The 24720-nt window shown below is 57.1% G+C and overlaps 1 protein-coding gene across 5 annotated transcripts; it reads right to left on the bottom strand.

The window, feature by feature from the left end:
- Positions 1-3270: 3270 nt before the first annotated feature.
- Positions 3271-24565, bottom strand: GEM (GTP binding protein overexpressed in skeletal muscle). Of its 5 annotated transcripts, none has more exons than XR_013366897.1 (6): positions 24018-24565; positions 22407-22746; positions 15711-15787; positions 14603-14807; positions 3687-5312; positions 3271-3500 (listed from the first exon to the last, which is right to left on the bottom strand). XR_013366897.1 is itself a non-coding variant. In XM_077876247.1 (6 exons), exons 2-5 carry the CDS (start codon positions 22735-22737, stop codon positions 5209-5211), a joined length of 717 nt encoding a protein of 238 aa, XP_077732373.1. In that variant the 5' UTR covers positions 22738-22746; positions 24018-24565; the 3' UTR covers positions 3272-3825; positions 5193-5208. The 5 variants fall into 5 exon arrangements, 4 of the variants coding, with proteins under 4 accessions (XP_077732372.1, XP_077732373.1, XP_077732370.1 ...); XM_077876247.1 differs by having other exon boundaries at positions 3272-3825; positions 5193-5312; XM_077876246.1 differs by having other exon boundaries at positions 3271-5312.
- Between the last annotated feature and the right edge of the window lie 155 nt (positions 24566-24720).

Raw genomic sequence — 24720 nt, 5'->3', positions numbered from 1 at the left:
AACCCCGATCTCAGCGCAGGAGCGTTCCCACCGCCCGTGCTCATGCTCACCCTCAGCTTATTGGCCTCAGCCCGTCCCGAGCCCGGTCACTCCCCGGAGGCCGTCTCCGGACGCCCCCAAATCGCCCTGCCAACCGGCCCAAAGGTCTGGAATGAAAACCAGCCATCGCCCCCTTCTCTGAGGCCGGGAGGTCCCTGCGTCCCGGGAGCGGCCACCGCCCTCCAGCACCCGCTGAAGCACCGACACCCGCGTGGAATCGAGACGACGCCGAGAGGAAAGGGCGCGGGTTCCGAAAGTCACCAGAGTGTCAGGCCGGTGGCGGGACTCCCGGCTCCGCCCTGGGAACACGGGCCACCAACCCCGCAAGCTCGAGCCTGGCGAAGGTCCCGCCAACAGCGGCCAGGCCGCGACGGCCAGAGTGTCGTCTGTGTCCCCAGAGCCCCAGGGCCCGAGTGCGGGCACGTCGGGGCAGAGCAGGAAGCCTGAGCCGTCGGACCATCGCCACGGCCGGAGAACGCAGCTGTCCGCTTTGGCCGCCGGGGGCCCACGCTGCAGACCTGAGCTCTCGGCACCCCCAGGAGGCTGCTCGGGCCTTGGTGCCCAGGTCGGGACCTGCTGGGCCAGCCTCTGCTGGGGAGCCCGTTCCCGTGGGGCAGCAGAGCCTCCGGACACGGGGCCCTGGGGTCTCTAAACGCCCCCCCAAACTGAAGTTCGATCACCAGTCCGCAGCCCCCGGGCCCCCGAGTGTCGGGGCTGGATCGCCACCTTCCGCGGGGGCCGTGGGGCCGCTGACAGAGCCTGGCGGTACGAAGCAGAAATCCCTGGATGTAGATGGAATCTGTGGAGGAGCCGGGGCGACCACAGGGCGACTGCAGGCCCCCACGGCGCCACCCCACGCCGGCGGACTTCGGGTGGGGCCTGGGGTCACGGGCGCTAGAGATCCAGGGAGCCCCCCGAGGAGCCCTGTGCCCAGCCCGAGGCCGGGGAGGAGGATGCAGGGGAGGGGAGCTCAGGAACCCACCAGGTGTCAGCGCCCAGCGGGGTGCTGAGTAGCCCAAGGAAGCACAGCGGTAAAGGTGACCCTCCTTGGCCTGAAATAAACCTCATGGTGTCACAAATAGTCCAAAGGTGTGCAGGTCTCCCCCCAGAACACCGGCCCTGCTGAGGAGGGGCAGGGCTAAGACATAATTGTCCTTTAGAAAATGAAGAAACGTGTCATTCCTTCTACCTCCATGTCACAGAGAAATTTGTACCCATCGCACAGATAGGGTGGCCACCCGTCAGCCCGATCCCTGCCTGGCTCCTGTGAGGCCGTCGCTCAGGCCGTGAGCCCACGGCAGGATCACCCAAACCTGACCCCTCGCTCCCCAGCGTGAGCTTGGAGCTCCAAACCCCGCGTGGCCCGGCGCCTGCACGGATGCGGGTACAACGCAGGTCCTGGCCTCTTGCACAATTTACACGCTGAAGGACAGAGCCAACCGGGACTGGACCTGCTCTTGCACGAGCCCACAGTTCTCTATTCGCATAGAAGAGCATCTCCCGGGACACGGTCTGCAGATCCATAATCCTGTAAGACGCACCAGGAGTGGACCTGGGCGGACGGGGGTGAGAAACGCCACACACCGCGGTGCCCCGACCTGAGCCCTGAGGAGCCCCGGCCACCGCTCAGAGGGAGTCCCCCGGAAGAAGGCGCCGGGCGTTTACCGTTGGGCCTGCCCGGTGGCCCTGCTCCACCTTCATGACACCCTTCTGGTTTCCCTTTGGGGAGACTCTCCGTCCCTCCCACTCACCCCACCTCGACCCTGCGCTGCATGTGGTCTTGTTATCGAGACCTTCCCGTGACTCTGCTGCCTCATTGCCACACGTGCACACACACACACACACACACACACGGTTACTGAGCTGAGTCATACCCTGTACTTGCAGAGATTCTCCAGTTCAGATTTCCCCCCGACTCCTACCAACTAGCTGGACGTGTCCCACTTAGTAGCCCAGCTCACTTTCCGTGGCTTGCCGCCGAGGAACTCTAGATGAGGCGAGACACCTGTCTTCCCTACGCAGGAACGTGAAGCTGGACCCTCACCTTACACCAGGGACAAAAATGAAATAGACCCGAGGCCTGAACGTAAAAGTGAAAAGTGCAACATTCTAGAAGAAAACATTTCCAGAGCATTGGGATCCAGCCATGGTTTCTTTCTTAGCCACAAACCCAAAAGTACAAGCAAAGAAGAAGAAAAAAAAAAGAGAGAGAGAAAGACTTCATCAGAACTAAAAATGAAAAAAAAAAAAAAAAAAAGAACTAAAAATGTTCGTGCAGCAGACAACCCCGGAAGCCACGTGAAAAGGTGACCCACAGGGCGGGAGGGGTCCCGGCAGGGTATTGCACAACGTGGATAGAAGGCTCTGGAGGTGGTGGCCTGATGGTTGCACAACCTCAGCCGCGTCTGCAAGGCTGCTGAACTGCACCCACAAACGGTCCCAATGGCCAGTTCGGCGTACGGATGTTTTATCACAGTGAAGGAGCCCTGCCCTGGACGCATCTGGCCCTGGGCTGACCTCCCCTTCCACCGGCCCGTGAAAACCCACAAGGCAAGGGTCCCACAGAACACACTTGGGGCCCTTGGGGCCGTGGCTGGGCCTTCGAGGATGAGGCCCCATGGGGCGTGGGGGTCAGGCTCTCCCCCGGTGCAGGGGGGACAGTGGGCCAGCCACCCAGGGGCGGAGGGGGGGCACACTCCGCTGCTCCCAGAGCCCTCTCCCCACGTGGAAGGTCATGGAAGGTCAGAAACCGGAGAGGCCGCAAGAGGTGCACCCCCACCCTGCTCACACGGCCACCCCACTTCACAGACTGTTTAGGGACGGAACGCAGGTTGCTTAGCAACCTCAAAACTTAAAAAAAAAAAAAAAAAAAAACTTGAAAAAGGTTTTTGAACTGTTTAGCCTGTTCTCAGCCCCTGCGTGCAACCCCGGCGGCGAGTGTGGGCCGCCCGTGGGCCAGCGCAGGCGGGCTGAGTCGGGCCTGCCCCCGGGAAAGACCGCGGGTGAGGAGGACCCTCCCTGGCTCTGGCCCCCTCAAAGCTAAGCTCTGAAAGCTCCTGGCCTTTGGTTCGAGTACAGAAAATGAACCTTAGCTGAACGCTTTGGGGCTTTCATCACGAGCCGGTGACGGGGCTTTGTGTGCATTTTCCCGTTTCTTATAAAAAAAATAATAATAGGGAGATAATGTTTTATTTTTTTTTTAATTTTTTTTATTTATTTATGATAGTCACAGAGAGAGAGAGAGGCAGAGACACAGGCAGAGGGAGAAGCAGGCTCCATGCACCGGGAGCCCGTCGTGAAATTCGATCCCGGGTCTCCAGGATCGCGCCCTGGGCCAAAGGCAGGCGCCAAACCACTGCGCCACCCAGGGATCCCATGTTTTAATTCATTTATTCGATTTCTTCATTCAGATGAGAAACCTGAGCTTACAGAAGACGGGATCACTTGTCCAGGTTACCCAGCTGGGAATTAGGGGAGCCCGGATTTAGACCTCAGCCACTGGGCTCCAGAGCCAACCCCTTCCTCGGCCCCACGGTCCCACGTCTCCAGCCGCCCGTGCACCCGGCTGCACCCACCGTCCCCACCTCCCCGCCCGGCACCAGGGATTTGGGCACTTCCTCCCACGCGACCCGCACCGCCCGAGGCACCTGCGTGTGAACCCCTCAGGTCGCATTCATCTGCGGGATGGAGGCAGGGCAGGGCCCAAGGTCACGATCAACCCGATTTTTTAAGAGTCAAGCGTCCTCATCTTCGACACCCAAAATAGCGTGTCTCGTTGTCCGTTGTCTGCACAGAGAGTCTCAAAGACACGATCAAGGAAATCGAATTAACGGTTCCCTCCCTCGCTGCCAGGAGAGCGCGTTGGCACTTCCCCAACGGCTGGGGTCTTTCAACGGCTTTACACCCTCCGGGAGGTGGCGGTCGGGCAGCCGGGTGGGCGAGGGTCTGCTTGCTGGACTCCCAGAGGTGGCGGGGGCACGGGGGGCGCTGAGACCCGCTACTCAGGGCCCTTGCCCGCTCCGGCCACCCCGTAACCCCCTCCGACGTGGCGGTCGGGCCTGATGGGCAGACAGGCCCGGCACCGCCGCCTGCGTGCCCGACCCTTTAAACCCTGTAGGGACTTGGATGTTCCTCAGGATGAAGCCTCCCTTCTGCTGCTTAGCACTTTGTCCTGTGCGGCTGGAACCGCGTTTCTCATTTCACGCGCGGGGATTTTGAAGGCCCCTCTGCCTCGGCACCGCGGGCGAGCCGTAAGCCTGTACCTCCAGGGCGCGGGGGTCGCTCCCACCCGCCGCCTCCCTCCGACCCCTCCCAAAGCAGCCTGAGCCCGACTGCACGGGAGGGCAGCGCGGCCTGAGCCCTGCATCCCCCCTGCCCGGCCCGGGCCTGCTCCCCTGCCGCCTGCACCTGCCGGCTGCCCCGGCGGCCCCCGTGGCCCCCCAGGCCCAGGACATGGGCCAAACCCTATTTCCACTGCTCTGGAGGCCTGATTCTGCACCTGGCACCTTGCTCCCCGCGACAAATGTCAGCCTCGACAGTCGGACTGTGGGACACTGCCCTCCCCATCAACCATCCTCCCGGCCGGGACTCAGGCGACCCATCACTGATGGCGACAGTATCGGGGCCCCCCAGGGCAAGGGAAGGTCCCGGGCCCATGACATATCGGGCCCCCCAGGGATGAGGGAAGGTGTCCAGGGGTCACTACCTAGTATTGGGGCCCCCCTGGGGCTGAGGGAAGGTTCCCAGGCCCACAACCTAGTATCGGGACCCCCATCCTCCCGGGGCTGAGGGCAGGTGCCCAGGGGTCACTACCTATATCAGGGGCCCCCAGGGCTGGGGAAGGTGCCCGGGGGTCACTACCTATATCAGGCCCCCCGGGGCTGAGGGCAGGTACCCCAGGGTCACTACCTACTATCAGGCCCCCCCTTGGGCTGAGGGCAGGTGCCCCGGGGTCACTACCTATATCGGGGCGCCCCCCCACCTCCCCGGAGCAGAAGGCAGGTCCCGGGCCGCTCCTTCGCCGCTCTCCATGCCTGGTGGGGGGGGCCGGGCTCATCCAGAAGACCCGGGGGGGGTGCAGGGGGCCCTTCCCCACCCTCTCCTGCCCCCGCTCGGTGCCTCTGTGCGCAGTCACCCCGCCGATCCCCCAGCACCTCGCACCGCTGCGTCCTAAGCCACCGGCTCCGGCTTCTCATCAAATAGATGAACCGCAGGGCGACTTCCTCCGGGTCTTTTTAGTAGGATTTCCACTGCGGCCCCTTGGCCTGCGCAGCCTGATGTTTACAAAAAAGAGAGAAATTACTGCTTTCAGGTACATCGGATGGTGGCGTGTTCTTAGCCAACTAAAAGCCGGCCGGTGGCTTGCGCTGAATCCCCAGCAGCCCGTGACCTGCCCGCGCCCCGATTCTTGCACACGTGCCCTACCTGCGTGCTTGGTGCGTCTGGCAAGGACCCTGCCAGCCCTCCCGGGAGGCCCGCAGTGCCCGCAGCTGCCGGGGCGGATCTTCTCCCCGCCTGTACGCGGGGCTGCAAATGTGGATGCGTGTGTGTGAACACCCGTCTGCGTGTTTGTCAGCGTGTGTGTGTGTGTGTGCGCGCGCGTGCACCTAGGACCGCAAACACCTTAGAGAGAGTTCCTTCCAAAACTTTCGGTGTCCCCGCGAGGCAGTCTGGTTCCTGGGGCAAACAGCTGCCCGAGGGCCTCGGGGTGGTAGGAGGACGCGGGGCGCCTCCCGGGCCCCCCTCCGTTGCTGTTGTTCTCAAAGCTGAACGCCGGGGCTTAGCTGCTCTACGTCAGGGGTGAAGGACGCCGCACACCAGCTTTTGCTTCGCCCTGTTTGAGCGGATCCCCGCGGCTGGAAGCACGGCCGCTGGCACGCTGCCTTCCCTCCACACTGAAGCCGGGCCACGCCGGCGCTCCACGTGGCGCCCACCCTGACACGCGCACCAGGGCCACAGTCTAGGGGACGTGCGACGTCCCTCTGTGCCCTGTCGGCGCCCCCACGCGCGATCCTCGGGTGCACAGCCCAGCCCGGTCACCTGCATGCCCAGCCCGTCCTTGCACACCCTTCTCCCCAGCCGCCGCGCGACGAAGGCAGGTGTGCCGCGGGGCGTCCTCACGTCCCCGGAAGTTGACCTGGACGCGGACCCATGGTCACAGCCTCCTGCTCCGGGCTGTCCCCAGGCAGTCGCCAGGGCCGAGGCCGAGCCCTTAGGTGCAGTGGGACCTTGCCCGCCTCACCTCCTGGTGTGCACCTGCTTCTGCTGTGTGCCGCGTCGCCCCTGCTGCCTTGAGGGGCCTCCCTCCCCGTGCACGGCTGTGCCCCATGGACTGGGGGGCCGCCCCTCCCCATGCATGACTGTGCCCCGCAGACTGGGGGGCCGTCCTTCCCCATGCACGACTGTGCCCCACGGACTGGGGGGCCGCCCCTCCCCATGCACGACTGTGCCCCACGGACTGGGGGGCGCCCCTCCCCATGCACGACTGTGCCCCACGGACTAGGGGGCCGCCCCTCCCCATGCATGACTGTGCCCCGCGGACTGGGGGGCCGCCCCTCCCCATGCACGACTGTGCCCTGTGGATGGGGGGTCGCCCCTCCCCATGCACGACTGTGCCCCACGGACTGGGGGGCCGCCCCTCCCCATGCATGACGCCCTCCCTGTGCCTGCACGCACCCCGGGGCCCAGGCCAGGCGCCCCAGGGCCTCCTCGCTGGCCTCCGCACAGGCATCTCAGGCCTCCAGCTCCCGGGCTGTCCCCGCACGGCCACGTGGCCTTGTCCCATCCTTGATGGAAACATTCAAGCGCCAGCCTCGCCTCCAAACCAAGCGGAACCTCTCGGCCTGGAAACCGACCGACTGGGCCAGCGTGGCCGAGTTCCCCGGCAGATTGCTCACCTCCCACCTCCCCCAGGCGATAAATGAAGCGCTTTATACTTAATCCTCACACTAATCCTTAGAGATGGGTATTATCCTTGTTTTTCAGATGAAGAAATTGAGGCTTAGAGATGCCAAGTAAGTTGCCCTAAATAACCTGAAGGCCCGGGTTTCCTAGGGCCCCTGAGCTTATCACAAACTTGGTGGCTTCAAAACCACGGAAACGTATCCTCTTGCAGCTCTGGGGGCTAGAAACCTAAAACACCGGTGTTGGCAGGGCCGTAGTCACTGGGAAGACGTTAGGGGAGAGTCCCTCCTTCCCTTCCGGCTCCTGGAGGTCCCGGGCATTCCCCGGTATTTGTCACCTTGTGGCTGCATCCCTCCTGTGTCGGTCCCATCTTCACGGGGGCTTCTTCCCTGTCTGTCTCTTCTGCGTCCGGGTCTCAGTCTCGATCTCTGTCTCTCTCTCCTTTGTGTACTCATTGGATTTAGGGCCCACCTGGACTCCAGAATGATTTCATCTTGAGATCCTTAACTAATGACATCACTTATCCACCTTCTAGAACACTCCTGGCCATATTGAATTTCTCTCATTTTTCTTTTTTTTTAATAATAAATTTATTTTTTATTGGTGTTCAATTTGCCAACATACAGAATAACACCCAGTGCTCATCCCGTCAAGTGCCCCTCTCAGTGCCCGTCACCCAGTCACCCCCACCCCCTGCCCACCTCCCCTTCCACCACCCCTAGTTCGTTTTCCAGAGTTAGGAGTCTTCATGTTCTGTCTCCCTCCCTGATATTTCCTACCTATTTCTTCTCCCTTCCCTTCTATTCCCTTTCACTATTATTTATATTCCCCAAATGAATGAGACCATATAATGTTTGTCCTTCTCCGATTGACTTATTTCACTCAGCATAATACCCTCCAGTTCCATCCATGTGGCACAAAAACAGACACATAGATCAATGGAACAGAATAGAGAACCCAGAAGTGGTCCCTCAACTTTATGGTCAACTAATATTCGATAAAGGGGGAAAGACTATCCACTGGAAGGAAGACAGTCTCTTCAATAAATGGTGCTGGGAACATTGGACATCCACATGCAGAAGAATGAAACTAGACCCCTCTCTTGCACCAGACACAAAGATCAACTCAAAATGGATGAAAGATCTAAATGTGAGACAAGATTCCATCAAAATCCTAGAGGAGAACACAGGCAACACCCTTTTTGAACTCGGCCACAGTAACTTCTTGCAAGATACATCCACGAAGGCAAAAGAAACAAAAGCAAAAATGAACTATTGGGACTTCATCAAGATAAGAAGCTTCTGCACAGCAAAGGATACAGTCAACAAAACTCAAAGACAACCTACAGATGGGAGAAGATACTTGCAAATGACATATCAGATAAAGGGCTAGTTTCCAAGATCTATAAAGAACTTATTAAACTCAACAGCAAACAAACAATCCAATCATGAAATGGGCAAAAGGCATGAACAGAAATCTCACAGAGGAAGACATAGACATGGCCAACATGCACATGAGAACATGCTCTGCATCACTTGCCATCAAGGAAATATGAATCAAAACCACAATGAGATCCCACCTCACACCAGTGAGAATGGGGAAAATTAACAAGGCAGGAAACCACAACTGTTGGAGAGGATGTGGAGAAAGGGGAACCCTCTGCACTGTTGGTGGGAATGTGACCTGGTGCAGCCCCTCTGGAAAACTGTGGGAGGTTCCTCAAAGAGTTAAAAATAGAGCTGCTCTCTCATTTTTCTAAACAGATTTTTCACTTTCCTGCCTCTCTGCCCTTGCTCATGCTACGTACGTGCTATTTTCTTGACATAGACCAACCTCTCCCTTTCTCTCTTCTTCAACCAATCTTACCTGTGGAAATCTTGAAGAGCCTTCGAGATCAAGCTCAATGCCACTTCCTCCAAGCAGACATTCATGCTTGCACCGGTCAAGCAAGCAATTCTTTCTCCCACCCCAGCTCCAACTGCCTTCCCTTACACATCTCTGCTGGGCCTTCTGATCTTTACAGTCTATTCTAGGTTTTTGTGCATTTGTCCTCGTTCACCACGGTGCCCACTTCCCACTAACCTATCACAAGCTTCTTAGAGGCACAACCTCCTTCTCGTAACGTGTATTCTCTGCAGCCCCTTGCACAGCAAGAGTCCATAAATTTAGCCAAGTGAACTCATAACCATCTGCCTCTCCTTTTATTGAAGAGCTCACGTATTAAGGAGCAAAACTGTAGGATGTTTAAAGACCAACGTTTCCCCAATGTTCCCACTTCCTCAAAATGGAATTTTTAAAAAATAGCCCAATTTACTTTTCCACATCAAATCCAATCATTTTAATAATTTTTTCCTTCATTTGATCTCATCTAATGGCAGCACGTCCAGTCCCTTCCAGGTATATTCCTCCCGTGGTTATTTTGGTTCCTTCCTACTGTCAATGCCACCATCTTCGGCTTCTTGGGACATGCAACTGCACTATTTTCAGGGCTCTTGGGAACCAGGATAGGGTCTCAGTCATTACATTCCCAGCACCCAGCAGGTCCTGGGTGCCCAATAACACTGAAGGGCGCATGAGGGAATGAAGGGGTAGACGTTGCATTAGAGTAGAAGGCCTCGGAGTTCTCGTGGGAGGATAACCTCTGCAGGTCTCCACCATCCTCACCACAACCCTGTGAGCCCGGCATTCTCATGCCACACATGGAAAACTAAGGCCAGGAGGTTCCTCCCAGCCACACATCTAAGTGATGAAACCAGAGTGAAACCCAAGTCTGTCTGACTCCAGAGTGGTAGCTCCTAACCAGAAAGCCTCTTGGAGCAGAACACACCCCACACTGTCCTGCCCCGGCTCAAACTGAGGGAGCCCCAGTGTGACGATCCCAAACGGGGGCCCTTAAGCTAGAGAGTCTTGGCAGCTCTTGGTCCCTTGGCTGGGAAGGTCCAACATACGCGAGCAGGATGGTCGGATCGGGGAGGACAGACAATAGTGTAAAGAACGCATATGTACAGGGTGTGTGTGTGCTGGTGTGTGGGTGGGATGCAGTGCACGTGGTGTGGGATATACATGCTGTGTTTGCTGTATGCTCACACGTACGTGTGTGCTGTGTGGAGGGGTGTGTGACGAGAGCGTGTGTGGTATGTGTGGAATGAGTGGGGTGCGAGGTGTGCAGTGGGGTACGGGATGTGCGGTATGTGTATACGGTGGGGTATGTGTGTAGGTGGGGGGTGACGTGGAGGGGGGATCACGTGTGGTGTGTGTGGTGGTACCTGGGGATGGAAAGAGCTGTGTCTCCGGGAAACAGTTTGGGATACGGGAAGATGCAAGGACTCCAAGTCCCATCTGGACACCACTTGTAGCTCAGACACTTCAGATCTGAACTGGGCCAAGCCGCTTATCCCCCTGACCTTGTTTGCTATAAAATGGCCTGCGCACTCCATGGGGCCGTCGGGAGGTCTATTCAAGAAGAAACACTATAAAAGCCCAACACTCACAAGGGACGGCGCTGAAGAGCAGAGGGAAAAAAGGGAAATGCAGCAGGCCCTGCCTTTAAGGAGTTCTTCAGTTCCACTTGGGGGAAGGCAGACACAGGAAACGATTCACACCATGGAAGGCGTAGGGCAATGAAAACGGACACGTCTTGAGCCCTTCACGTGCGGCTGATCAGAAGGTGCTCATCTCACCATCCTACCAGAGAGGCATTGTCGGCAAGCCCACTTTGCAGATGAGAACACCGATGGTCACAGAGGTTTCGCCTTTGCTCTAAAGACCCGCTGACGTTAAATGGCCCTGATGTCACCTGTGAAACCTGAAGGTTCACTCTTGATAATATCACCTCCCTGTACCGTTCCCTGGAGCGATCCAAGGAGGCGGGGTGCACAGAGATGGGTACCTCCGCGCTCAATTCGGAAAAAAGGAGGAGAACGGGCCTGCAGAACTGAGTTACCTAAAGCTGTTGCGTTAGGCGGTGTCGCAGGTGCCACGGCTGCGTGTCTCATTACAGACTCAGAAACGCAGGGAGGGCAAAGCGCTAACCACGTTCTCCTTGCCTGGCTAGATCTCAGGCTGAAAATCACCAGGTTCCTTTTTTTCCCCCCTAATCCTTTATAATTTCCTCTAATGCTTTAGTCAAGCTTAAGACCATGAGCCTTCGGGGAGCAAAGGCCCATCTGCTCAGTCAGGAATTTGCCAAACCAAAAGATCAATCTGGCTTTTACCGTAACTTAGCATTTAGAGGACCCCAAATACTTCCCAACTGTATTAGCCAAAAATAACCTTGTGTTACTGTGACCCATGGCTCCAGAGGAGAGGTGTCAGGGGTAGTCTTTGAAACAAACAACAACGGGGCCACCACCGACGAAAAGAAGAAATAAATATAAAATATAAAATAACAGGTATGTTTCCATAGGGTGCGCTTGCGTATGTCCGACATAGGATGGTTGGATCAGGGAGGACAGACGGCTTCCCTAGAAGCTATACGGAAAGCATCATAATCGGCTTATTTGGGGAGGAAAAACATTTTAAGAATGCCTTTTTTCCCAAAGATTTTATTTCTTTTTATTATAAGACATATAGGTAAAAACTCGCATATTCTGAAAAAGATAGAAAATGGTAATAAAATGGACATTTTTCCTATTAAGAAATATGTTCATAAATATGCTTTATCAAATGTTAAAATGATTATTATTTTGCAAAATAACAATAAATAGAGCAGAGCTGTGGCATACAAGGGTCAACCCGAAGCACTGGAAGTATTCGCCTTTCGTGTTTTATAAAAACTCAGACTTTTGATCATATTTCAAAATTTGGCATTTCGCACTCCAGGTTATCAACAATTCAGATTTGAAAAATATATTCATGATGGCCCCAAGACTTTAAAAACCATGAAACATGAGAGGCGGTTCGACTACGTAGAATGTGATTTAAATAATTTTGCCCCAAACAAAACACTGTAAGACACAGAAGCGAAGATAGGATTTTTGATCCCGTAACCGGTATCGGTATCAGTTCCAATGCTATAAATTTCTGGACCCCCAACTGTGGGCATTGCACAAAAATCCTTTGCTAAGCTTTAGTTTCCAGCAAGGTCCATCATTTCTTTTCACAGCTTGATGGAGCAATAATAGTCACGATTATGAGGAGCCCGGTTCTACAAGCCTAGCTCCATGAGTATACGGTACAGAGAGATTCATTTTCCCGCCCGCGGATTAATCCTTTGACGGCTTTCCTATATTTGTTTATGGCCCCCTGGCCTCAGCTTCCTCTCCTGGAACACCGGGACAAATTTTAATAATGAAAAGTCCTCGTTCTGAGCGTTCTGGTGCAGGCTTCCTTCCATCCTCTACTATCCGGAGGAGAGAGGAAACACGTGTGAACACCGAACACACCCTCTCAGGAGTCTCGGGTGTTCCAGTAGCAAGGTCAGGCTTTTCCTGCAAATAAATACTGATTTTTACAAAGACCTGTGGTCTGCCATGCCCTTGGCTGCCCGTGAGGCTAACACGTGAATTCCCAGCTACAGTGGGGGAAGCCGCACGTAATAGTACCGAAGGATGCAATCTAATATAGATTATCGGTCCCGATGGCGCTCAACGATGTCCGTCAGGGGACATCTGGGTGACCCCGGGGGCCTAGAGCACAGAGAGGTCATGGCAGGACTTGGACTTGAGCTTGAAGGCCATATTCTTGTTGTTTTTGGCCACGATCTTGCCCCAGAAGCGCCTGGCCTTCCTGGGGATGCTCTCCCGCCTCTTCTGGTAGGCCAGCCGCCGCTCGTTCTTCTCCTTGCTGTCCCGCCGCAGGCGCACCTGCCGCACGATGCCCTCGAACAGCTCCTTCACGTTGTGCTGGACGGCCGCCGACGTCTCGATGAACTTGCAGTCGAACACCACGGCGCACGCTCTGCCCTCTGCGGGGGAAGGAGGGCGGGACAGTCAGAGCCGCTCGGCGCCACCGGGCCGCAGGCCGCGGCGACGCGGGTCCCCCAGGGGTGCACGGGCGGGGTGGCGGGGAGCTTCCTGGAAGCAGGGGAGCCGGGCTGGGCACCTGGCCCGCCTCAGGCTCCCGGGAGGAGGGCCCCTCCAGCAGAGACGTGACCTTAACTCCAACGCGAAAACCACAGCCTGCAGTTACGGCGCTGCCCGCGCCGCCGGGCTGAACACTGCACGAACCGTATGCCCAGGTTCAAAACAACCCCGAAAACTCCATTCTCCCTTTCAGACAGATGAAGAAACTGGGGTGAGGGGGATCTCTTAAAAACATGAGGGACGGGCACCCGGGTGGCTCAGCGGTGGAGCACCTGCCTTTGGCTCGGGGCGTGACCCCAGGGTCCTGGGATCGAGTCCCACCTCGGGCTCCCTGCAGGGAGCCTGCTCTCCCTCTGCCTGTGTCTCTGCCTCTATCTGTGCCGCTCATGAATAAATAAATAAAATATTAAAAAATAAAAAATAAAGCATGAGGGACGGATGCCCAGGTGGCTCAGCGGTTGAGCGTCTGCCTGCCTTTGGCTCAGGGTGTGATCCCCAGGTCCTGGGATCGAGTCCCGCATCAGGCTCCCCGCCTGCTTCTCCCTCTGCCTGTGTCTATGCCTTTCATGACTAAATAAATACAATCTCCAAAAATCAATCAATCAAAATGCGAGGGAGTTCCCACAGCCTGTTAAGTCTGAATCCAGACCTGCTTCGTCCTCAAGCTCAGATTCGGAAGTCTTTCACCTGACTCAGTTTCCTGAATTGAACAAGAATCCTACTTTTTGCCTTTTCTCTCTCAAAAAACAATTTTAAAGCTTCAATGAGGTACTTCGAAAAACTTTTGATGATTTCACCAATGTACGACACGGTCACCAGCAAACCGCATGGACCGGCTTTTCCGGAAGAGCCTCAATTTTGAACACTCGGTCGTGTTCCCTGACCTTGTATCCACGTTTTGGTTAGAAAAAAAAATGACTGCTGTAGACAGTCGTCCCCTAAGAGTGAGACATCCCCAAGCTAGCTGTATATGGTACGTCCTTATCAGATTTCGTTTCTCCTGAGTGGGGCCCGACAATGCAGTATTTAATTTTTTTACCATCGTACCAGGAATCAGATCTGTATTAGGCCAATAACATCTCAAGGGACCCAAGGAAAGAGGCGATATCCCTGAACTATGCATGGAAATGTCTGTGTGACCCCATCAGGTTGGTGTCTTCATGGAAATCTAGGAAGGAAAAGGTAGGGGACAGGAAGGAGGGTGTTCCCGGGGCCCCAGGAACCAGAGGCAACCAGAGTAGAATTCTTATTCTCACTGAAACTCTCATAGTTGCCCCCAATCAGAGTTCCCATCTTACGTTTCTTTCCCTGAACTCCAAAGAGTTCCCTAGAGAAAAGGACAAGGAGAAAAGGTTGGGGAGTGCCAGTAAATCCCCCCTTCCCCTGAGCCGAGCATGCTCTTTTCCCTAACGGAATTCCAGGGCGGGGACAGGGGAATGCGGCACATGGGCCAGAAGGACGAGGGCGCAGCCATCGGCACAGAGAGGATCTGCGGGGAACGCTGGAGCCTCCCCCACGACGCTCCACGGGGCATTTCCCTGGCTCCGGCTTCATGAAAGAAGAGAAAAGGGCACCCATCTGGAGGAAAGCCAGGCGACCCCGAGACTGTGCCCCGGTCCTGGCGCCGCTCCGCTTACCTGACACAGACACTTCCCGGCACCGAACCAGGTCACTTTTGTTGCCCACCAAAATTATAGGGATGTCCTCTGCCTGCCGGGCCCTGCGGAGCTGGATCCGCAGCTCAGATGCCTTCTCGAAGCTGGCTCGGTCCGTGATGGAGTAGACAATCAGGTAGGCGTCCCCGACTTGCATGCAGTGGTCCTGGAGCCATTCGTTCTCCCCCTGGTACAACGAGAAGACCCTCCCTGAGCTCGGGTTGGCCTGGCGAGTGAGGTGTCCTTCGCAGAGAAACAACACGCGCCTCCTAAAGTTGTTACCGTCCACTCCTCCCACATACAGCTTGGGTTGGTGAATTATTAATACGACGACTTGGCCAAACCACATCTCCAATTTCTATCTAACCGACCAAAAATGAGCTTTTTTTCTGACTTCCAGAAACTCCCTGTCCCTTTCCCAGCTGATGAAATTTAGGATCCTTCGGTGAGAATAGGAGGACTCTCCGTAAACACAAGGTCGAGCCTACGTGCTCGGAAGCCCAGAATCTTTTAAAAAGGCAAATGTTGGAGACTGGTGTTAAGGATGTCAATGCCGGGGGCGCCTGGGTGGCATCTGGCTCTTGGTTCCAGCTCAAGTCATGACATCAGGGTCGTGAGATCGAGCCCTGCGTCGGCTCCACGCTCAGCACGGAGTCTGCTTGGGATTCCCTCTCCTCCCTCTGTTCTCTCTCTCTCTCTCTCTCTCTGTGTCTCTTTCAAATAAATAAATAAAATCTTTTTAAAAAAAGAATGTCAACTTCATATAACCTGGTTTTATGTAGTTTTAAATTATCCTCCATACTTGGCACTTTCCCTAAAGTGGACATAATGCTTTTGTCTCATTTTAAATAGAACTAAAGGCAAATCGCGGCAACTTGCTTATTATTCAGAGCCCGTCCGCGAGTGGCCTCTTCCTTAGAACAGGCTCCTACTTCGGTGGGGGAAAGAAGCATCTAATGAAGCAAATGGGCCCACCTCAGCTAGAACACGGAAAAGGACAGGCCCCAGGCCCACCCCTGCCCCTGCCCCAGACGGCCCACTGGAAGGCAGGCCCGCGAGGCACCCACTGCCAGCGACGGGCTCCGCGTACCTTGTTTTCCCACATGTCCAGGAGTATAATTGTCGCGCTTTCCCCATCAACAATCAGCGTGCGCTCATAGGTGTCTTCTAGAAAAGAAAGGACAGTGGTGCGGGAGTCAGGGAAGTCGGCAACGCTTTCCACGTGGCAACCAGGCACACAGCCGCGGGGGGCCGGCTGCTATCTCTAACCCCTCCCGCCACACTCCACGTCCGTCCCTTCCTCCAGCGTTTCCCGAGCAGAACACCGACGTCTTCCGAGCCTCCCCAAGTCCTCGTCCTTCCTAGACCTTTGCTCCGGGAAAACCATCCACGGGGACACGGTCTCTGAGCTTCTGACTCCGACTCCGCGGACGATGCTGCGGGAGGGAACACGCTCGCCACCCGGTGGGTCTGTAAGCCCCACTCCTAAGCCTTCCCTGGAAACACCCCCTGTACCTCTCGGGTGGGGGAGGCTGATTGCTGGACACTCACTGGCAATTTCGGGAGCCCTAGGTGATCCCGAGGCATCGCTCCTGTTGGGAGACGAGCGAGGGAAAAATCCCGGGACTATAGCTCTTTTGGCTCACGTGCACGTCCTTAAAAAAATTACGGTTCCCTGGGACTAAGCAGGCTTCTCTCCCCATCTTCAGTACGACCCCCGAGACCTTCCTCCCCACCCTGCAGCCCAGACCCAGTGTAGGTGGAGGGGAAGGGGCAGCGAACAAACGAGGACGGAGCAGCCCCCGCCCGGAGGGACCAGGTGGGGGGCGAGGGAACGGGGTTTCTGCAGGAGGGAGTCCCATCAACTCGGCATGAGTCAGCCCGTCCCCTACTCTATTTTCACAGTGAGGCTCCGTTTGGAATTTCATCATTTGAAAATTATGATTTTCATAATGATGGGTTTTTTTGTTTGTTTTTTTACCATTTTTCTTGCTGCTCTTTTTGCCTGAAATCTGTCCCCTGGATCATCCAAAGGCTTGTGCCCTTACCCCCGTCCAGGGGAAGCTCCCTCGCCATCTACTTAGAACCGCACCACGCCTCTCCCACCAGTATTTCTTGCTCCCTCCCAGTTTTTTGTTTTTGTTCATCATACTTCGAGGCACCTAACATGCAATCCATTTAACTTATTTTTTATAGAGATTTTATTTATTTATTCCTGAGACACAGAGGGAGAAAGGCAGAGACACAGGCAGAGGGAGAAGCAGGCTCCCTGCAGGACTCGATCCTGGGACCCCGGAGTCACGCCCTGAGCTGAGGGCAGACGCTCCACCACTGAGCCACGCGGGTGTCCCATTTAACTTATTTTCTTACTTTCTGTCCCTCTTACCCCTGGAATGTTAAGGCAGAGGTCTGCATGAGTGCTGCTTGCTACTCTACCCCCGACCCCTGGGCAGTGCCCAGCAAGCTGCAGGTGAGCAGCAAATAACTTATCGAGAGAATGAACGAACGCCGACCGCAGCCCTGGGGATACAAGCACAAGCAAACCTGAACTAGGATCTGGATGCCATCCCTTCTGCACTACGCAGTTCTGGACCATTTACGTGCCCTGAGCCTCAGTTTTCCGCATCTGTGAAATGGGACTGACGACAGCATTCGTGCCTCAAGGCCGCGTGACAAGGACACGTGTTAAGCCTGGGCTCAAAGCGGAAAGGCCACAAATGTCAGCTGTTGTCATCGCTCGTCCGGGCGGAGGAGGCTGGGCGAAGCGAGAGTCAAGGAGAAAGAGGGTCCGACGCCACATGTGCCATTATTCCTATTCTACGCGCGCCCTCGCTTTAAAGCACCTCGGGGAAACTGGGGCGCTCCTTGTTCTAGAATAGTGAGGGGTTTACGGCAAGCAACGCTCCTGGTTTAAATACTTGCTCATCTAGGACACTGGATGAAGGTGAGCGGATCCGTCACACGCAGCCCATCCACCACGTGCAGCCGAGCGGGACCGCGGTGGGACGAGCCGGCTTAGCACAGAGCAGGCCCCGTGCCTCAGTGGGCCTATTTATACAGCCTGAGCCGCACTGGGGGCGGGGGGGAGCTGGCGGCCTGGTGGCTGCCTCGGACTTCTTTCCTCTTCTCTAAAAAAGCCTTCCCCGTGCTCACAAACGCCAGAGCAGCACCTTGTGTGCCCTCAGCCCACCACGCGCCACCCACAAGCAGGCCCCAGGGTTCCCGTGCGTCCCCTGCAGTTCAAAGCGAAACACGCTACACGGTAATCACAGGGTGGGGGTGGGGGGTGGGGGAGCAAGCTCAGACTGTTCCCTGGTCCAGGAGATATGGGAACATCCTAGAGAAAATGTGGATTAAGGGTCAACACCTTAAATAGTAGACACCTGAGTGCTCCACTGTTCTGGAAGATTCCTGGACTCAGCTCCACCTGAAAATCATTGCGCTGCAAATCCAAGAGCCTGACACAGCGTATCTGGGCCCTGTCTCCCTGCCCATGCCCATGCCCGGGCTCCGGGCCCTGCGCCAAGCTTGGGAGCACCTGCCGCACCCAACAGGCTCCTTTCTCTTTCTCCCCTTGTCGCTCACCTTGTCGCCTTCTCAAGGGCTAATCGGGTAAGGAGAAGGGAAATTAAAGAATATGGGATGCTAGAAGAGTCCTGGGTTTAAGGCGTGTGGAGAAAGGGTTGAGGCCTATTGGCTTGTGGGGGTTTTTGGTATCTGGGTCTGGGCCAGTCCTCATTTCTCCAGGGCTTTTGGGGGGCAGCGGGGGGCACAGGCACACGCTGTGCATCACGAGAGATCATCCCGAGGGGTGGGGTGGAGCCTCCGTGATGGGGTGACACCAGCGGCCTTCCCTGGGCTGGCACACTTTAACCATTCAGTCGACCCCCACTGTGGGAGGAGGGCCCCCCCCCCGTCCAAGGCCGTGGGACTCGCACGGTGCCCTCTCTCGCTGCCACAGGCTCCCGTGCCCCCTCCAAAGCTGTGAGGCCCCAGTACCCCCGTCCCCCTGGAACTCTCCTCCGCTCTCTGCCCTTGCAGCCCCAGGAACTCCGAAGGGGCGGCCACTCCATGAGCCCTGTCCTCCCTGCTGGCGGCATCTGTCTTCCGCACGTGTCACGGGGCCCCCGGCAAGGGCAGGACACAGGTGGACGAGGCCACAAGGAACAGAAGTGGCGGTTTGGGACCCTGCGTCCAGGGACAGGAAGGGGTAGATTCGGAATCGGCTGGAACGGACGTCCAGGCACGACGCTACACGCGTCACGTATGCCCCGTCCTGTCGGCCGCTAGCGTCCTGGGAAAGGCACTGTCCCCGTTTCACTGATGAGCACGTCTGGGGAGGGTCCGGGCCTTGTGCAACGGCACTCGGCCCATCTGTGTCAAAGCTGGGCCTCAGATCCACCCAACGGGCTGCAGTCCAGGGCCTTCTCCAGCACTCCCGAACCCCAGCTGGCCTCAGGGTCCACATCGCAGATCACCCCTTCCGCGACCCCTGTGCTGACCTCCACAGCCAAAAGTCATCCTTTCTCCTCCAGTTTCCCCCAGCACTGTCCTCGTACCTCCTTCAAGACGCTCGTCACACCTTATCCTGGCGTAGAATTGCTGTAAAGCCATCTCCATTACACACCCTGTAGGTGTGTGAGCATCTGTAGGGGAAGCCCTCAGACTTGCATGTCTCCGCAGTGACTCACCAAGCTCCAGGGTGTACGTTCAGTAACTATTGAGGATGGATGGATGGATGGATGGAAGGAATGAAGGAAGGAAGGAAGGAAGGAAGGAAGGAAGGAAGGAAGGAAGGGTGGGTGGGTGGGTGGGTGGAAGGAAGGAAGGAAGGAAGGAAGGAAGGAAGGATGGATGGAAGGAAGGAAGGATGGAAGGATGGATGGATGGATGGATGGATGGATGGATGGATGGATGGAAGGATGGATGGATGGATGGATGGATGGATGGAAGGATGGATGGATGGATGGAAGGAAGGATGGATGGATGGAAGGATGGATGGATGGAAGGAAGGATGGATGGATGGATGGATGGATGGAAGGAAGGAAGGAAGGAAGGAAGGATGAAGGATGGATGGATGGATGGAAGGTAGGATGGATGGATGGATGGAAGGAAGGAAGGAAGGAAGGAAGGAAGGAAGGAAGGAAGGATGAATGAGTGGCATCAAATGTGCCAAGAGAGTCATAAGATTATTGCAAGATAGCTGTAACCACACCATCTTTATTAGAAGAAAATCTGATGAGAGTACCGTGTAGGGGGTTTTGGTTTGGGTTTTTTTTTTTTTAATGATTAATGCTGAAAAAGGAACAATGTGGGGGACATGCCTTGGAAAACCTTCTTCTTTGGAAACATGAAGCCCCTAGTGATTCCAACAGCTGCCTACGGATAAGAGGTGTAATCCTAGGGCAGCCCGGGTGGCTCAGCAGTTTAGCGTCGCCTTCAGCCCAGGGCGTGATCCTGGAGACTCAGGATGGAGTCCCGCATCGGGCTCCCTGCCTGGAGCCTGCTTCTCCCTCTGCCTGTGTCTCTGCCTCTCTCTCTCTCTCTCTCTCTCGTTTCTGTGTATTCTCATGAATAAATAAATAAAATCTTAAAAAAAAAAGAGAGAGAGAGAGATGCAATCCTAGACAGGACGAATGAAGTCACTCAAATGGGACACGTTCCGTAGGACGGGTCACCTGAGAAGCTTCTCGCCAGAGATCCGCTGCTGGAGGGGAGAAGGAAAGGAGTCCCCCTCGCCCTCCCCGCGTGACACAAAGCGCTCCCCCAAAGAGAGAAGCCTCTGCCTTCCAGGTCCAGGGGTGAGTCGGGCTTCCCACGCTCCGCTCCGTGCCTGCGGGGATACCGCCTCCCAGCGAAAGCCACTCGCCTCCCAGCGAGGTGGGGGGGCACACATGTTTGAAAGGCTGCCCCCCACTAACTTTTCCAAGACCTCCCTCCACAAAAACAAACGAAAGCCTCTGGGGGACCTCTCCCTCCTGCCCGCCTCCCGAAACACTTGACTGCTACTTCTTAAGCGATTTACTAATTTGACCCTGCTCTGAATGAGTCACCGGCACTTCACTCCTTGCTAAGGGGCCTCGGCGTCGCACACGTGCGTCACGGGGTGCCCCGGGGCCTACACAGCCGGGCACGCACCCGATGCTAGCGGCAGCCGGATCCAGCCTCGGGGCCTGCAGGGTACACTGGATGCACACGCCCAGGTGTGATTCCCTAGGTCTGTGACACCACGGACCAGCTTTACCACCCCGGGACAGGGACCTGATGCCGCAAGCCTCCCTGTCTTCGCCTATACAATGGGGACAGTAACACGAATTCGGTTCGACTTTTCTATTATCAGAAAATGACTTATGAGAAGTACTCAGCACAGTGCTTGGCACCGAGCAGGTTCCCTGCCGACGGCAGTGTGAGAACGACACCTAACTAAGATCATAAAGCCTTGAGTTCTAATCCTAGCTACTGATCCCCGGCATCCGGGAGACTCGGTTGGCCACCGGAGTACAGGAATCTTCCAAGCACTCAGATAGACACTGGCAGACGTAAGGTACCCAACAAAGCACGTCTCCTGTGGCAGACGCTCATCCCAGAAATCCATTCCTGCCTCCCTCGCTCCAGGATCGACGGTCACCCACCAGCCTTTATGGAGAACCAGGTAACGCGCCTCTGACCCTATTTCTCCTGGATGCTCGTTTAGCTGTAGGCCCTGAGATTCCAGAAGTGAGGGGACAAATCAATGTCCTATCCATGAGTCATCACTTACAAGAGCTGTCACGTGAAGCAGTGAACTCCCTGACGCCGGAGGGAACCAGGAAAAATTTGTTGGTGACAAGGGCCGATGGGAGGGAGGGAGGGAAGGAGGGAGGGAGGAGCGGGGCTCCCGCACCCACGCATCACCAAGGCATCTGCCTACCTTGGGAGTCCCTGCTCAGCGGTGAGTCGCAACAAGAAGTACAGATAGACCCCACCCCTCGCACGGGGCTGGAAGGTTCTCCCTTCATTTCTGTAGCTGCAGACAAGGAGCTGCAGCTGCCCTCGTCACGTACGCTCCGGTGGGAGCCGTGGCTGAAGGTCATCGCATGAGTAGCATCGATGATCACGATCCTATTACTTCGCAGAATACAGTGCTGCGCTTTAGGGGTATTTGAGGATCACGTGCATTTTGTCACTGTGTCACCTCAAATCAGCCTGGGAAATAGGTGAGTCTTAAATAATCACTATTTTAAGCGAGATTGGACATGGAAAAGTGTCTTGAAAACCTGCAAGACTCTATACAAACATATGCATCACCGATGTTATACTTTAAAAAGTTTTTTTAAAAATCGTGTACTCTTTCAGATGTCAAACTTACACCCTCAGAAGACTCTAATAAGGGTGGAAACTGATAAATCCATCCTAACAGCCTTTCTAATCGGTTTGGTTTTATGTATAACCCCGGAAAAAAAACTGTGTCTACACTGAGCTCCTGAAAAATCCAGGTCAGAGTTGGCAAAAGGCAGAGGTGGGATCCTGAGGCGCTGACTCTGCCCTCTTGACTCCGTCTACCCCTTAGTCCCTGTGGTGCTGGAATCTAAGAAATTCCCTTTCTGGCCCGGGTTCCACCTACGAGCATTTTCATCTTCTCATCCCGAGAACCCACGCCAGGGCTTTTCTGGGGACTCGGCTTCCCCAGCCAGCGCCAAGAACGCACCCCGGCCACTCCCAGCTCTGCAGATACACGGCCGCCCCCTCGCTCTTCCAGGCCAGACCACCGCCGCGGACAGAAGCCCACTGGGGCTGGGCCACCTACCTCCCAGCACCTCGCAGTCGCTGTCCATGCTGTCATGTACGCCTGCAAAGATGTTGGCCAGAGTGGACTTGCCCACCCCCTGCTCCCCTATGAGCACCACCCGGTAGTAGGTGTTCCCCGACTCGGAGGAGATGACTGAGTCCGTGGAGTCTGAGGACCAGCTCCGGCGACAGGGGTCCTCCGGGGCGGCCGACTGGCAGTGGTGCTGGCCGTACTGCGGGGGCTCTTTCTGGACCATCAGGTGCCTGCCGTCCGCTGGGATGCTCCAGCGCTGCTGCTGCGGCTGCATGCCCACGGGGCCCTGGCGCATGGTGACATTATTCAGAGTCATCGCTGGGTCCTGGAGAGCAAAGAGCCCAGAGGTACGCGTTAGTAAGCACAGCTGGGGGGGGTGGATACCGTCAGCCAGCAGCGATAGCCGATAGCCGAGCAGGTGGGCTGAGCCCCAAGGAAGCCTGATACAAGGAACCCCAAGGAAACTCCAAATCCAAGAGGCTTTCCGAGCAGCCCAGGTGGCTCAGTGGTTTAGCACCTGCCTTCGGCCCAGGGCATGATCCTGGAGTCCAAGAGGCTTTCCACTGGACACACACACACACACACAGGATTAGTAACCAGCTCATTTGCAAGAGGAAGCAAGAGCCACTAGCATCACCCAGCGTCCTCAGGAAGCGCACCCCGCAGGCAGGCAGCCGAGCAACAAGCCGGAGCAGCTGGGGACGGAGCTGGGGACGGCGGCCACGTTAGCGGCTCTGGTCCAAACAGGGCTCCTAGCTGCACCCGCGTCCAGAGGGCTTTTGTGCCCGGGCGGGAGACACGTGGCAATGACATCACCCCGGGCTGCCCGGGACCAGCACTCATTGGAACTTCCATGTTTAGTAAAGTTGCCCTGGCGCCCTGCAGCTGCTGAGTGGGCTAGTGCCGGGGGCAAAAAAAATAAAAAGTATAAAAGGATTTCGGTTTGAGGCTCCTGCCTCAGCTCTGCCCTCTTGCCCACAGACACGGCCTCTTAAACCCCAGCCCCCAGCCCGCGGGCGGCAGGGAGGTGACGGCTGCGCCGGGACCCACCACCTCTGCAGACAGGAGGCCCCACTCTCACTAAGCCACGGCCACTCGCGGACTTTCACATCCAGCTCAGATTTCCACCCCCCCGAGGGGAATCGGCGGCGCAAGGACCTGCCAACGCCCCCAGCAACTTGGGGACAAGTTCTCCTCTGCGGAGGTCCCCGCAGGCCACTCGTGGGGAGCGTGGGAAACGCACACCCGCCTCCCCTCCGGGACGCACCACCCGGGATGACCAGCGGGCTCGGGCTCGGGCCGTGCCTCAGTTGGCCCGCCGGCGCTCCTGGGGCAGCCCCTGCGGGCGGAGGTGACCCTGTCCGGGCCTGAACCCACGAACCTGGGGACCAAGGGCCTCGTCTGCACCTTGGGCTCTGCCCCCCCACCCGCTGCCCCGCTCCGCGCCCCCAGAGCCACAGCGCGCACCCAAGTTCCCGGGGCTCCCGGCTCAACTCAGAAAGTTCTGCGCTGGGAACGCCCGCCCGTGCCCGCCCGCTCCCCGCTCCCCGCGCTCCCGCCGCGGCCCAGGACCCCCGCCCCGACGCGCCCGCTTACTTGGCTGGGCCTGGGGGGCGCCCCGAGTCCGCGAGTGCGTGGGTGCGCTGCGGTCCCGGGTCGCCGAGCGCGGGGTGCTCGCGGGGTGCTCCTGGGGTGCGCGGGGATGCGCGCGGGGTGCTCCTGGGGTGCCCCTGGGATGCTCTCGGGGTGATCCTGGGGTGCGCGCCGGGTGCTCTCGGGGTGCGCGGGGATGCGCGCGGGGTGCTCCTGGGGTGCTCCTGGGGTGCGCGCGGGGTACTCTCGGGGTACTCTCGGGTTGCTCCTGGGGTGCGTGCTCTCGGGGTGCGCGCGCGGTACTCCTGGGGTGCTGTCAGGGTGCTCTTGGAGTGCGCGCGGGGTGCTCCCGGGGTGGTCCCGGGGTGCTCGCGGGGTGCTCGCGGGGTGCTCCCGGGGTGCTCTCAGGGTGGTCCCGGGGTGCTCCCGGGGTGCTCGCGGGGTGCTCCCGGGGTGCTCTCGGGGTGGTCCCGGGGTGCTCTCGGGGTGCTCGCGGGGCGCTCGCGGGGTGCCCGCCGTCCGTGCCGCCGCCGCAGCCGCCGCGGGCCGCAGTTTATAGCGCGGCGGCCGGTCCGCGCCGGGGCTTTTCCGTGACGTCAGCGCCCCCGCGGGAGGGGCGGCTCCGCAGCGAACCCCGAGTCGCGGCCTCGCCGCCCAGACGGTTACTCGCAGTCATGTGACCCCCCAACCTCTCCCTTTTGAAAAA

The sequence above is a fragment of the Canis aureus genome, chromosome 28 (assembly GCF_053574225.1).
Source record: "Canis aureus isolate CA01 chromosome 28, VMU_Caureus_v.1.0, whole genome shotgun sequence".
Taxonomy (NCBI): domain Eukaryota; kingdom Metazoa; phylum Chordata; class Mammalia; order Carnivora; family Canidae; genus Canis; species Canis aureus.
Note: the sequence above shows the minus strand (reverse complement) of the source record. Positions and strands in the feature narration are given on the sequence as shown.